At 51.0% G+C, this 14,192-nt stretch overlaps 2 protein-coding genes across 2 annotated transcripts; both read left to right on the top strand.

The window, feature by feature from the left end:
- The first annotated feature begins 328 nt into the window (after window positions 1-328).
- pum3 (pumilio RNA-binding family member 3) lies at window positions 329-7,370 on the top strand. The gene is made up of 19 exons (XM_084482931.1): window positions 329-367; window positions 665-747; window positions 1,167-1,373; window positions 1,684-1,734; window positions 2,072-2,198; window positions 2,287-2,362; window positions 2,511-2,604; window positions 2,895-2,961; window positions 3,528-3,702; window positions 3,865-3,968; window positions 4,134-4,212; window positions 4,301-4,399; window positions 4,529-4,582; window positions 4,731-4,811; window positions 5,135-5,277; window positions 5,543-5,765; window positions 6,502-6,589; window positions 6,709-6,799; window positions 7,013-7,370. The coding sequence occupies exons 2-19, from the start codon at window positions 675-677 to the stop codon at window positions 7,143-7,145; spliced, it is 1,965 nt and encodes a 654-aa protein (XP_084339057.1). The 5' UTR covers window positions 329-367; window positions 665-674; the 3' UTR covers window positions 7,146-7,370.
- Window positions 7,371-8,076: 706 nt separating this feature from the next.
- Window positions 8,077-9,917, top strand: brcc3 (BRCA1/BRCA2-containing complex, subunit 3). The gene has a single exon (XM_084482800.1). It carries the CDS (start codon window positions 8,210-8,212, stop codon window positions 8,993-8,995), a length of 786 nt encoding a protein of 261 aa, XP_084338926.1. The 5' UTR covers window positions 8,077-8,209; the 3' UTR covers window positions 8,996-9,917.
- Window positions 9,918-14,192: the final 4,275 nt, after the last annotated feature.

The raw sequence follows: 14,192 nt of genomic DNA, 5'->3' as shown, positions 1-14,192 counted from the left end.
ATAACGTTGATAGCCATGCGGTCCACCCGCTACAGCCCTCTGGTCTGATGCAGGAGAGGATGAAAGGATGAAAGAGCGGTGAACGTGAGGGTTCACGTGTCACCCTCTCTTTTGGTGTGAAGGGAGAGAGGAGAGGAAGTTGTAATTATTTGTGGGTTGGGTGATAACAGTTTGCAATAAATCGCATGCGTCTGACAAACACATACAAACAAAAAATTGAAAGCAAACCGTCAGGCACATGAAACCAGCTGTACTCAAACTGCCCCACGACGTTGTCGCAAACACGTGTTACAGCCCGCAGTGATGTGATTGGCTGTGGTCTCTGCCGTAAATCGAGGTTGTTTCAGGACGCATGGGAAGCTCTGAGGTAAACGTGTTTATATTCTTAACGTGTTAACTTCGTAATAACACGTTTAAATAGTGTGGGTAACTTATCGATACCGTAATCAATAACCTCCTCGCCATTGAAGCGTTGTGCACCATGTGACGTTATGTAATACATACGAGTTGGAGCTCTGAAGGAGGATCTTATTATACCGGTTGGGTTTTAGAAACGTTACACACGTTACTTTGATTTAACTCTGAGTCGTTAACTTCTACTACCCTGTCTGTCTGTCTGCCTGTGTCTGTCTGTCTGTCTGTCTGGTTTGTTATTGCGCCAAAGAAACAATAACATGGAAACAAAAACCAAAAAGACATTCTCACCCAACGGGGGCAAGAAGTTCGACAGGAAGTTCAAAGGGAAAGGTGAGATATCAATATATCAATATATCGATATATCGATAGATAGATAGATAGATATAACTGGTGGCTTCTCTCTTCTATCATGCTGCTCACTATGGACGTAAGATCATCTCTGAGTTCATAACGACCTCTTAATAAAGGCCCATCGTACTAATAACTCACTTGTGATAAAAGATCATCGTTATAATGATAACACTAAGTTGATATGAAGTGATATGATAATCCATCGTAATGAAGACCTTTCATTATAATGATTCTTAACTTCATCTGTATGATAAACAATCATCGTTTTCATCATCGAGGAAAACTTTGGCTTAGGAGAGAAAATCTTTAATAAATAACCAATAACCTCATGAACAGCCTATAGAGATTATCCATGAATGTGAGCTCTTCATTTACACGTGGTGTCATTCTGTGTTTAGATTCCATGGGGACCAAACTGGGAGGGAAGCCACCGAGCAAAGCAGGCTTCAAGAAGCAGTTCAAACCCTACGACAAAACACAGAAGAAACCCTTCGACAAAACACAGAAGAAACCCTACGACAAAGACGGAGCTGGCAAGAAGAAGTTTGGATTCACCAAACAAGAAGGACACGGCTTTCAGAAGAGGAAGAGGCCAGCAGACGAAGGTTGGAGTTCTTCTGTCTCACAGAGCGCTTGTCTAGAAGCTGCTGGCTACTAAGAATGAGCACTAGTGGGCTGTGTTTAGACGGACCTGTTGGTGTTCTCATGCTTTCCTCTCTTCCCTTTCCTATTCTATAAGAACGTACAGCTGATGTTAGGATGGCGTGGGAACAGCTAGTAGTAATTAGTAATAGTAGTGATTTATTGATGTTAACTTATTAGTAATAGTTGTGTTTAGATTTAAATGTTTCTTTAATGGAATTGATACAAAGTAAGTGAACTACGTTAAAAGAGAGTAATTGTGTTTTATTGAAGACGGACACGGACAAGGAGTTCAGAAGAAGATGAAAATGACAGCAGACGGAGGTAGGAAAGTGTGTGTGTGTGTGTGTGTGTGTGTGTGTGTGTGTGTGTGTGTGTGTGTGTGTGTGTGTGTGTGTGTGTGTGTGTGTGTGTGTGTGTGTGTGTGTGTGTGTGTGTGTGTGTGTGTAGTGACTTGGTTTGAATGATACTGCAGCGTAATGTTATGTAGTATCTGTGTGTGTCGTCGTGGCTACAGCCCTGTTTATAATCGTTACATGTCTGTACAGCCACGAAGAAAGACTACAGGGTAGTCTGTAGGGCTGACCGTAAACCATGATATGATCCCAACCCTCATTTTGTGCCGCGGTCCACCCCTAATGTCTGTATGTGACGTGTGCAGAGAAGACGGACTGGGCCGACTACAAGCTGCAGAAGAAGGACTTGAAGAACCACAGACAGTCTACGGAGAAGAAGGACATCTTTGACATCATCTGTCGCTCAAAACAAGTCTGGGAGGCACTGCGGAGGTACGCTCACTCACTCACTCACTCACTCACTCACTCACTCACTCACTCACTCACTCACTCTCTCACTCACTAATGTGTGTGTGTACAGAAAGGACTGCACCAGTGAAAAGAAAGAAAAGCTGATGGATGAGCTTCACCGCATGATCCAGGGCAAGATCAAACAGGTGACCCCTGACCTCTAGGCACCAACAGAGACAAACATGAAGCTCAGAGTTTTAAATAGTGTGTGAGACTGGCTGTTATAATGTGTGTGTGTGTGTGTGTGTGTGTGTGTGTGTGTGTGTGTGTGTGTGTGTGTGTGTGTGTGTGCAGATGTCGTTCGCCCACGACTCGGTCAGAGTGCTGCAGTCGTTCATACAGTTCGCCAACGATGAGCAGAGACAGGAAGTCTTCGAGGACCTCAAAGGTCAGAACTAATTCAACCTCTTCTGTTGCCACCGGTCACCTCCATGTTGGTCTGTCATCGGCTCTGGTCTGCCTAATAGTGAGCCAACCTCACTATTGGCTTTGGGGGGGGGAGGGGGGGGAGGGGGGGGGGGGGCGGGCGGGAGGGACAAACGTTGGACTTAAGTCAAGTGTATGCGTGGTTTTCCATCCTGAGTACGTTGGCGGTTCTTTACTTAGCGAGGATGTGATGTGACCCAACCAATGTAATCACGTTTATTGAACATGATTTCCGTTTGTTGGTGTTAACAGCTGACATGGTGGTGCTGAGTAAGTCCAAGTATGGCCGACATCTGGTGAAGAAACTCCTGATGCACGGGTGAGTCCCCCCTCCCCTGCCCCCCCCCTCCCCTCCCCCTCCCCCCCCTCCCCCCCCCTCCCCTCCCCTCCCCTCCCCCTCCCCTCCCTCCCCCTCCCCTCCCCTCCCTCCCCCTACCCTCCCCCCCCCCTCCCCTCCCCTCCCCCCCGGGGAGGGGAGGGGAGGGGAGGGGAGGGGAGGGGTCATGTTAGGACTGACCCACGGCGGTCATGTTAGGACTGACCCACGGCGGTCATGTTAGGACTGACCCACGGTGGTCATGTTAGGGCTGACGGTGGTCATGTTAGGGCTGACCCACGGTGGTCATGTTAGGACTGACCCACGGCGGTCATGTTAGGGCTGACGGTGGTCATGTTAGGACTGACCCACGGTGGTCATGTTAGGACTGACCCACGGCGGTCATGTTAGGACTGACCCACGGCGGTCATGTTAGGACTGACCCACGGTGGTCATGTTAGGACTGACCCACGGTGGTCATGTTAGGGCTGACCCACGGTGGTCATGTGGGAGAGAGCGACAGACAGACACTGACGGACACCGCCGGTCCTCCGGGTTTGTCCTCACAGGAAGAAGGATCTGGTTGCCGCGGTGATGCAGACGTTCAAAGGAAGCGTGCGTCCGATGCTCCGCCACGCCACGGCGTCGGCCATCATCGAGTACGCCTACAACGACAAGGCGGTGCTCGCCCAGAGGCTGATGCTGACGGAGGAGCTGTACGGGAACACCTTCAGCCTCAGCAAGGTACGCACGCACACACGCACACGCACACGCACACACGCACGCACGCACGCACGCACACACGCACACACACACACACCCCTTCTGTTCACTCCCCTGGGTGTCCGGCCCTAGGCGGTGCTAGTTAGTCAGACTGGTGACTAACCAGTTAACCTGCGCTGTCAGTCCCCAGACTGCCCCACGCTGGAGAAGGTTGTGGCGGCTGATCCTGACAAGCTGCTCCGCATCCTGGATGAGATGAAGACCACGCTCACCCCCATGGCCCAGAAGTAAGAAGGCTGCTGTGTTGCACCAGTGTGTTGGTAACGTGTGTGTGTGTGGTGTAACCTGTGTTGTTCTAAAGGTGTGTGTGTGTGTGTGTGTGTGTGTGTGTGGTGTAACCTGTGTTGTTCTAAAGGTGTGTGTGTGTGTGTGTAACCTGTGTTGTGTTACAGGGAACAGGTCATCAAGCACTCTCTGGTGCACAAGGTGTTCCTGGACTACTTCCTGTGTGCTCCTGAGAAACAGAGAACGGTGGGTGGAGTCGGTCGCTGGGAGTCGGTCGCTGGTGGCTCTGTGGTCCTGGGTTGTCACGGTAACACGTTCTGCTGACCCCCTGCAGGAGATGATCGAGGCGATCCGGGAGGCGGTGGTCTACATGGCGTACACACACGACGGCGCCCGCGTGGCCATGCACTGTCTGTGGCACGGCACCCCCAAGGTGCACACACGCACGCACACGCACACGCACACACACGCACACGCACACGCACACGCAACGTACTATAGTTGATGTAGCGGTGTGCGCTTGTCGCCGTGGTAACGTGCGTTGTCTCCCCGCTGGTTCCAGGACAGGAAGGTCATCATCAAGACCATGAAGACGTACATGGTGAAGTTCGCCACGGTGAGACCTGCCGGGCCGCGTGTGACACGTCAGACGACGTGTGAATCGATCGTACAAGAGTCGATAATCAGTGCATCGGTCTCACCTGAGTGATATGTTAATTAGCGATGTATTAAGTCTGATTAACGAGCGTGCTCCTGTGGCTCAGGGGGAGTTCGGCCACCTGGTGTTGCTGGCCGTGTTCGACTGCGTGGACGACACTAAGCTCATCAAACAGACGGTGTTAGCGGTGAGTCGGCCGCACTGCTGCTCCAACGTCTCACTCCTTTATGACGCCAGAGTGGGAGCACGTCTCACTCCTTTATGACGTCAGAGTGAGAGCACGTCTCACTCCTTTATGACGTCAGAGTGAGAGCACGTCTCACTCCTTTATGGCGTCAGAGTGAGAGCACGTCTCACTCCTTTATGACGTCAGAGTGAGAGCACGTCTCACTCCTTTATGGTGTCAGAGTGAGAGCACGTCTCACTCCTTTATGACGCCAGAGTGAGAGCATGTCTCACTCCTTTATGGTGTCAGAGTGAGAGCCCTGTCTCCCCCCCCCCCCCCTGTAGGAGCTGCTCACCTCCCTGGACGAGGTGATCAAGAACAAGTACGGGAAGAAGGTTCTGCTGTACCTCCTGAAGCCCCGCGACCCGGACCACGTCCTGCCCGAGGTCATCAGGTTCCTGGAGCGCGGAGACGGCAACGCCCACAGGTGAGCAGGACCGTGGGTCCCTGAGGGCGTCGCTCTGTCGTCAGGCAGATAGCGGGATCAGTCGTTTGGTTATTTTCTTTATTGTCAATAAAGGAGTTGGGATGTTTTCAACGTTTCTTGTAAAAAGTGTTTGATGAAATGTTTGCAATTTCTTCTTGTAAAAGGAGTTTGATGACTTTGATGGCTTCAATATTTTCGATCTTTCCAGTGAATAATGTGATGAATAGCTTCTAATAGGAGTTAATGTGCTCCCTCACGTCTCCAGTAAGAAGGAGCCGGAGATCCGTAAGAAGGAGCTGCTGGAGGTGGTGTCCCCGCCCCTGCTGGAGTATCTCCGTGACAACGCCGTCACCATGGCGATGGACAAGGGTCTGAGCGTCATGGTGAGGGACATCCTGCGGTCGGCCGCGGGGGACCTCCGGCCGGCCATGAAGGCCGTGGCGAAGCCCGCCTCCCTGGAGCTGGTCCCCGGGGGGGTTGACAAACAGGTGGGTCAGCCTATCACACGTCGGCACGGTCAAACCGCAGTAGCATCCGAGAGCTACCCTGGACACCCAGAGCTCTGGCGAGAGCACAATTAGAATTTGCTCAGCGAGTCACTCTGGGAACGAGCAACATGCTCACTCCCCGATGCCCCTGGCCCAGAACGTTAACCAATCACATCGCTGTATCTGATATAGGCGGGCCCCCCTGGCCCAGAACGTTAACCAATCACATCGCTGTATCTGATATAGGCGGGCCCCCCTGGCCCAGAACATGAACCAATCACATCGCTGTATCTGATATAGGCGGGGCCAGAAGCGTTGCTGTTTTACGACACAGCATGAGTCTTATCTATTGGTTAGCTCCGCTGGTCTGGATACGTCACCCCTTGTGTTCTCAGTGATATTTTCAAATGCATGCTTGGTGCCGCCCCTCGAGTCGGGCCGTTCTCACCACTGGTTGACCCTACAGCTCTCTAGACGTGGCTCTGGAGTTCCAGGCTAATCCGAGAGTACAAACTCACACGATGACCACAGTCTCATCATCATCAACACGCACACACACACACACACATCTCCTCATGTTAACATGAGGAGATGTGTGTGTGTGTCTGTAATGTGTTGTTATTGTAATGTGTTGTTGTTGTGGTGGTGTGTCTGTAATGTGTGGTTGTGGTGGTGTGTTAATGGGTTGTTGTTGTTGTGTTAATGTATTGTTGTGTGTGTGTGTGTGTGTGTGTAGCTCCACATGGCGGAGCACCCTGCGGGTCACATCGTGCTGAAGTGGCTGATAGAGAACGACAAGGCGCTGGCCGAGGACGGCCGAGAAGGTACCTCCTCCCGCCACTTCACAATAAAAGTCCTGCGGAGGCTGTCGGCTGGGAAGCAGCTCGGTGCATCACGTCTGTGTGTGTGTGTGTGTGTGTGTGTGTGTGTGTTTCTCCGTCAGAGCGCTTCAGCCGGATCCTCCTGGACACGGTGGGGGAGGACCAGATCAGCTCCTGGGTCGCCGTCAACCGAGGGGCGCTGGTCCTGTGCAGGTCAGCGGCGCCGCCTCACGCCTCACGCGTCACGCGTCACGCTTGTGTTCAGTATTTCAGACTGTAAAGTACCTGGGTTTAATGTGTGTGTGTGTGTGTGTGTGTGTGTGTGTGTGTGTGTGTGTGTGTGTGTGTGTGTGTGTGTGTGTGTGTGTGTGTGTGTGTGTGTGTGTGTGTGTGTGTGTGTGTGTGTGTGTGTGTGTGTGTGTGTAGTCTCCTGAAGTGCGTGGACCAGAGTGTGGTGGCGGAGGTGCGGGCGCAGCTGGAGGCCATCGCGCCCAAACTCCGTAAGATGACCGACAACAAAGGAGTGGAGAACCTTCTGGAGCAGCTCAGTGCTCAGTGATACTGAGAGCACACACACACACACACACACACACACACACACACACACACACACACACACACACACACACCACACAACGTCCTTGTTGTTAACTGTACCGTTTCCATTTGCAGAAATATTTGAATAATAAAAAATGTAAAAACATTTCTTTGTATTTGAAACTTGTGAATTATATAAGTTGTACTTACTGAAAATAATCAGTGTATTAAAATAGCTTTGTTGACATATTTGTGTCTTTATTTTTTTACTTCTTATTTCTTACTACTTACTATATGCTTTTTTGTGGTTTGAAATTTTGCATTACTTTCAAAGAAATCAAACACTTTGTATAATTGAGTTTCATAGGCCTCGTATTATTACACAAGTGGGCGACCATACAACGTACAATCCTATATTGGAAATCATTTAGAATACAAGAATGATTTTGTTTTCATGTAACATTGAAGTCTCACCTAACTGTCCGCCTGGCAAGATATCATGCATTAATAAGTCACATTTCCAAAGCTTTATACAGTATGGTCTAATACAGGACGCAGTGGCGGCACAATTAAATGGCCACGTTATATAGTCTACTACAGACATCTGAAATAGAACGGCCGACCATAACCGGAATACTTCACGAAGTGGTCAGTCTTATTCCGCCTACACGACGCGGAAGATGCATATCAACTTAGAAATGGAACCTCAATGCAGCAGCAAACAGAGAAACGAAGCGTCCAATATAGGCTGTACGTTACATGGTCGCCCAGTAGTGTAATACCCAATAGGAGGCCTATTAAACACAATTATATTAAGTGTAACGTGAGTAAAGTAGAAGTAAAACAATATGTCAACAAAGCTATTTTAATAGCCTGATTATTGTCAGGAACTCATTGTTGTGTGTATTTGTTCCGTCCCGGAATTATTATGGTGTGACGCGCTTTTGCGGAACGGGAAGCGGAGAGACAGCCTGCTTGTTTTGCGACTATTCCTCCCCGAGTTTGACGGTATAACAGTCGGTCACAGTTCAGGTCACAGTCGGTCGGTTCGGTGCCGGTCCAGAGTCCGGTCCCCCGAGTGTCGCCATGGCCATCAGCGCGGTGCACCTGGAGGCGGACGCCTTCCTGGTGTGTATGAACCACGCGCTGAGCACGGAGAAGGAGGAGGTGATGGGGCTGTGTCTGGGCGAGATGGAGCCGGACCGCGTCGTCCACATCCACTCCGTCATCATCCTGCGGCGCTCCGACAAGCGGAAGGACCGCGTGGAGATCTCCCCGGAGCAGCTGTCCGCCGCCTCCACCGAGGCGGAGCGCCTGGCGGAGCTGACGGGCAAGCCCCTGCTGCGGGTGGTGGGCTGGTACCACTCCCACCCGCACATCACCGTGTGGCCCTCGCACGTGGACGTGCGCACCCAGGCCATGTACCAGATGATGGACCAGGGCTTCGTGGGCCTCATCTTCTCCTGCTTCATCGAGGACAAGAACACCAGGACGGGCCGCGTCCTCTACACCTGCTTCCAGTCCACGCAGGCGCAGAAGGGCGCGGAGTACGAGCGGGTGGAGGTGCCGGTGCACGTCGTGCCCCGGGACTCGGTGGGCAAGGCGTGCCTGGAGTCCGCCGTGGAGCTCCCGCGCATCCTGTGCCAGGAGGAGCAGGACACGTACCGCAAGATCCACAGCCTGAGCCACCTGGACCCCATCACCAAGATCCACAACGGCTCCGTGTTCACCAAGAACCTGTGCAGCCAGATGTCGGCCGTCAGCGGGCCGCTGCTGCAGTGGCTGGAGGACCGGCTGGAGCAGAACCGGCACAGCATCGCCGACCTGCAGCTGGAGAAGGAGCGGCTGCAGCTGGAGCTGGCCGGCATGTAGCTCTACGGAGCAGACACGGAGCTCTGTACGACCGGTAGACCTGCAGTACTGTCGGTTCTATATAGAGCTGCCAAACACGTAGCTCTATAGAACAGTATCAGTACTGTCGGTTCTATATAGAGCTGCCCAACATGTAGCTCTGTAGAACTACCAGTATCAATACTGTCTGTTCTATACAGAGCTGCCAAGCATGTAGCTCTATAGAACTAACAGTATCAATACTGTCTGTTCTATACAGAGCTGCCAAACACGTAGCTCTATAGAACTAACCGTATCAATACTGTCTGTTCTATACAGAGCTGCCCAACTTGTAGCTCTATAGAACTAACAGTATCAGTACTGTCTGTTCTATACAGAGCTGCCAAACACGTAGCTCTATAGAACTAACAGTATCAATACTGTCTGTTCTATATAGAGCTGCCCAACGTATAGGCCTAGAACTAAAAATATCAATACTGTCAGTTCTATATAGAACTCTAGAGACATAACATAATGATATGAAGTATTGGTTAATCTAATCAGCTGTGCCTCTGTATTGCAGTAGACTATATTATCTTCTATGTTCTGTCTGTTATATAGAGCTGGGCCACATATAGCTCTATATAGAACCAACAGTATTTAATATTAATATCCGAGCTGGCCGACGTGTTCACATCTTCCACCTCTGACCTGCACTTCCCTTCTCTCAAGCAGAGGACTTTAATGACTTCTAACGACCTGTTTCAAACCTGCTCTCCACTGCGATTGAACTCTGTCCTGTCGGAGCCGTGTGACGTCTGAGGGCGTGGCTGACCCGCAGAACGCGTCCCTCCGCCTGGAGGAACGTCTGTCGTATCGTTTCTTGCTTCATTTAACACTTTGGCCCTCGCCGTGTTCGGGAAAACTTTATTTATGATTGGGGGACTTTAATAAAATATTTTAAGGAAGATTCCCACTGGGTCAAGTTGAATTTGTAACGTTTTATATGAAGGTGAAACTTAAGTTGACAATTTAGATATGTTTAGTCCGTTTTAGTTTTCACAAACGGGGGCAAAGTGATGCATTTCTGGGATGCTGGGATGCTGGGGCCATCATCGTGTTTCCTCAAAGGTCTCTGAGAAGATGAATCACTCAGTGGCAGCCTGCAGCGGTGGGGTTAGGGTCCAGCTCAAGGTCTGTCCTGGATCCCCAATGTCCACCTGTAGGCCTGCTGGAGCAGGACCCCCCCTACACCCCCCCACACCCGCCTACATCCCCCCACAGCCCCCTACACCCCCCCACACCCCCCCACACACCCCTACAGCCCCCCACACACCCCTACACCCCCCCACACACCCCTACAGCCCCCACACCCCCCTACAGCCCCCACACCCCCCCTACCGGCTCCTTATGACTTAATGACACTGAACTCACTGTTGCGTTTGGCCACATTTAATTACGTCTGTCATAATAATAAAAGTAATAATGTAATAATATCATAAAAAAAAGACAACATTTGCACTTGTTCTCAAAGAGGTAATGATTCACTTAAATCTCCTTATGGGGAGGACCAGTGAGGAGGACCAGTGAGGAGGCTCACTGGTCCTCCTCACTGGTTAACCAGCACGGGCTGATCGGAGAGGGCCTCCTGTTAGATTAAGGTGCTTCGGAATGTTAATTAGTCATTATGTAATGCGACTGTATTATGTCCACACAATGCACCAGCGTTATAACGACGGGGCTCAGGAGAGGGATGTTGTGAATACTTGAAGGGCCCCTTAATGACTAACAACAGGGAGGGTCAACCTGTGTTGAGGAGAGAGCTTAGTTTGCGGGGGGGGGGGGGTGAATGCAGCTGGTTTATCGAGCCCTGTGAATGGATGGAGTGTTCTCCATTAACTCCTGCCCTCTGTGGGTGAACGTTGTGCTTGTTCTGTGTCCCCTCCCAGCAGCTGCTTGCTGCCGTCTCCCTGCTAGCGCCTCACGGCGAACACACAGTAAAGCAGAGCTGAGACGGGCGTGCGCCTGCGTCGCTCCAGGAGCGCCACAAGCAGGAGTCCGATGCGTCGGAGAAAGCAAGGAATTGTTATACAGCGGCTGTCAGGATGCTGAGAGCAGCTCCTCAATAGAACGAGGGTACCGGTCAACCAGATGGTGAGCTACAGATGAGCCTCCTCAGGTGGTCAGAGGGGGTCGTTTTAAACACGGGCCCAGACCAGCCAATGGCATTAAGACAAACTGAATGTGGAAATAGAGTTTCCCATTAACACAACCTATCAATCACACTATTAGTGAGTGATTATCCCACGGTCTCCGTTGTCATGGAGACAAACCTGTCAGCTCTAGTAATCAGCTTTGTGTCAGACTCGTGTTCTCTCATGTTCAGACGTAGTGCAGATCAAAGTTGAACAGTTCCTAGCAAACTGTTTCCATGGAGATATAAAACATGATAGTGGATTAAACATGGAGACACACACACACACACACACACACACACACACACACACACACACACACACACACACACACACACACACACACACACACTAGAGATGGTTCTTGCTATGTTATTGTTAACATGTGAGAGCTCACATGTTGAGGTTTGGGTCAGAGTGCGGTCCCAGGCTCTCGTGTGATTGGTGGGATGTTAGTGATGTCATTAATGACCTCGGGGAGGCGGTCTGCTCTCATTGCGGTTTGGTTTCCTCCTGGCTGTAAAACCTAATGACTCATTACAAAATATTAAATATTCACGAGATTTTGCTGTCTCCGTCTTCTCCTCCTTCTCCTCCCCTAACTCTCCCCCCTCCTCCTTATCCTCCCCCCTCTCTTCTCCCCCCCGCTCCTCCTTCTCCTCTCTCTCTTCTCCACCTTCTCCTCCTCTCTCCCTTCCCTTCCCCTCTCCTTCTCACCCATCTCCTTCCTCTCCCCCTTCTTGTCCTCCCCCCTCTCCTTCTCCTCTCCCCCCTCTCCTTCTCCTCTCTCCCTTCCCTTCTCCTCTCTCCTCCCCCCTCTCCTTCTCCTCTCTCCCTTCCCTCCCCCTCTCTCCTCCCCCCTCTCCTCCTCCCCCTCTCCTTCTCCTCTCTCCCTTCCCTCCCCCTCTCTCCCCCTCCCTCTCTCCTCCTCCCCCTCTCCTCCTCCCCCTCTCCTTCTCTCCCCCTCTCTCCTCCTAACCCTTGTGTTTATTTCCTGGGCTGATGTAGAGCATCTCCCCTGCTGCAGTCCCTCCCCCATAGAACCACGCGTCACCCTCCCATATATCTGCTACTGTCTCTTATGTTTTATTCATGTGTTTTAAATGTTTTAAAATAAAGCCTAACCCTCACTCACAGAAGAGGGAAGGAGGACATATAATAGATGCAGAGTAGATACAGCCTATACACACACATGTATATATATCAGATAGTAAAAGACTCAAGGGAAGGTGCATAGTGATGATTCAGACCCTCGCCACGTTATTTGTTGGTGAGTAAGAAGCCCAGGCTAGTGGACAACGCTAAAGAAGATATTAGACTTTACAATACAGATATTGGTCAATAACCAATGATTTAAACCACTTACATGTCTTATTCATTTCTTTGTTGTATCATTTATATATTTTATCATTCATATACCGACTGGTCTTACCTGTGTTTTCAAGTCAACAAATCCAACATTTATTGTGTCATGGAGTGTGAGTATACGAGCTGTTTAAAATGCATACAAGAGATATCATATAAGAGAAAGATACATAAAAAGATGGAAAATAGGCACTTAATACAGTCATTATTAAGACATTAACACATTCAATTAAATAAGGATAGATTAACGATTCCAAACAATATATAATATATAGTAAATGTAAAATAATTTGTTTAGCAAACACACGCGCGCACACACACACACACACACACACACACACACACACACACACACACACACACACACACACACACACACACACACACACACACACACACACACACACACACACACACACACACACACACACACACACACACACACACACACACACACACACACACACACACACACACACACACATCCATCCACCTGTTGTACGCACTGGGGACAGCTGAAAGTTGGAAGTATAACAGCTCCGGCGCTAGGACCCGGAGGCAGCAGGCATCCGTTCACGGCTGACTGACTGGAGAAACACACAAGTGTCAAACCTCCACCCTAAAGGAAGCGATAGCCACCAGCTCCACCTGCTTCTCCGAGGTCTACGCCGCCGTTCCCCGACACACCACCTCCTCCACCCTCCTGGACAATTGAGTCAGCCCGTGGAAGCGTTTGTTGGGCGAGGTTGGATCATCCTGGCTTTCACCGAGCGGCCAAGACGGTGAAGATGCACTGGTTCTCGGTTCGGGAGGAGACGAACGGGAGAGCCTGGACCACGCCGCTGCTGACCGCATCTGAGCTCGCTTTATCACCGTTGACGTGAGTAAAAAAACCCGCTGTTATGACGTCTTATCGGGACGTGGTGTGTGTGTGTGTGTGTGTGTGTGTGTGTGTGTGTGTGTGTGTGTGTGTGTGTGTGTGTGTGTGTGTGTGTGTGTGTGTGTGTGTGTGTGTGTGTGTGTGTGTGTGTGTGTGTGTGTAAAACGCGGGGGTATGAGTCATAGGTCCGTGGACTGCGTGTTTCCAGACGAGAGACGAGGCAGGAGAGACGGAGAAGTGTCTGCGGAGAAACTCGTTTGCATTAAGAGGCGCTTCAGTGTGCGGCCGAAACGCATTTTCATGTAACGCACACTTCACGACTTTTGGTCGTGAAGTGTGTAGGGCCTACGTTTGCAACTGCACGATTTTGTATGTTGTGCACACAATTCGTGCAGTTGCACATGAGAAATGCCGCAACTTTCCAACCTGGTAAACTTTATGTTTAGAATTCCGAGATCAGGTTGTTATTTTATATCGACGCCAGCTCAGCGTCCGCATCAAACCACAGACCGGGAGCGGTGCTGCACCAGTCCTGCTGTCACGTCGGTCAGCCGGTGAGGGGTGAGGGGTGTCCCGGGGTGAGGGGTGAGGGGTGTTCCGGGGTGAGGGGTGAGGGGTGTCCCGGGGTGAGCGGTGAGGGGTGTCCCGGGGTGTTGGGGTGAGGGGTGTCCCGGGGTGAGGGGTGAGGGGTGAGGGGTGTCCCGGGGTGTAGGGGGTCCACAGCCCCCTGGGGTGTCCCGGGGTCCTGGGGGTCTGCATTAGGATGATGAGCCAGTGTCCCTCCGGCGGGCGGGCTGAT

This window comes from Micromesistius poutassou (genome assembly GCF_964030765.1).
Source record: "Micromesistius poutassou genome assembly, chromosome: 18".
NCBI lineage: Eukaryota > Metazoa > Chordata > Actinopteri > Gadiformes > Gadidae > Micromesistius > Micromesistius poutassou.
This window is presented reverse-complemented; position numbering and strand designations above follow the sequence as displayed.

What these genes read in the sequence shown, in the direction of transcription:
- brcc3 (XM_084482800.1), top strand. Translation starts at nt 8,210, where the DNA reads ATGGCCATCAGCGCGGTGCACCTGGAGGCGGACGCCTTCCTGGTGTGT.
- pum3 (XM_084482931.1), top strand. Translation starts at nt 675, where the DNA reads ATGGAAACAAAAACCAAAAAGACATTCTCACCCAACGGGGGCAAGAAG. An exon ending in ACATGGTGAAGTTCGCCACG is followed by an intron (nt 4,583 to 4,730) that starts GTGAGACCTGCC and finishes CCTGTGGCTCAG; the next exon opens with GGGGAGTTCGGCCACCTGGT. An exon ending in GGGGCGCTGGTCCTGTGCAG is followed by an intron (nt 6,800 to 7,012) that starts GTCAGCGGCGCC and finishes GTGTGTGTGTAG; the next exon opens with TCTCCTGAAGTGCGTGGACC.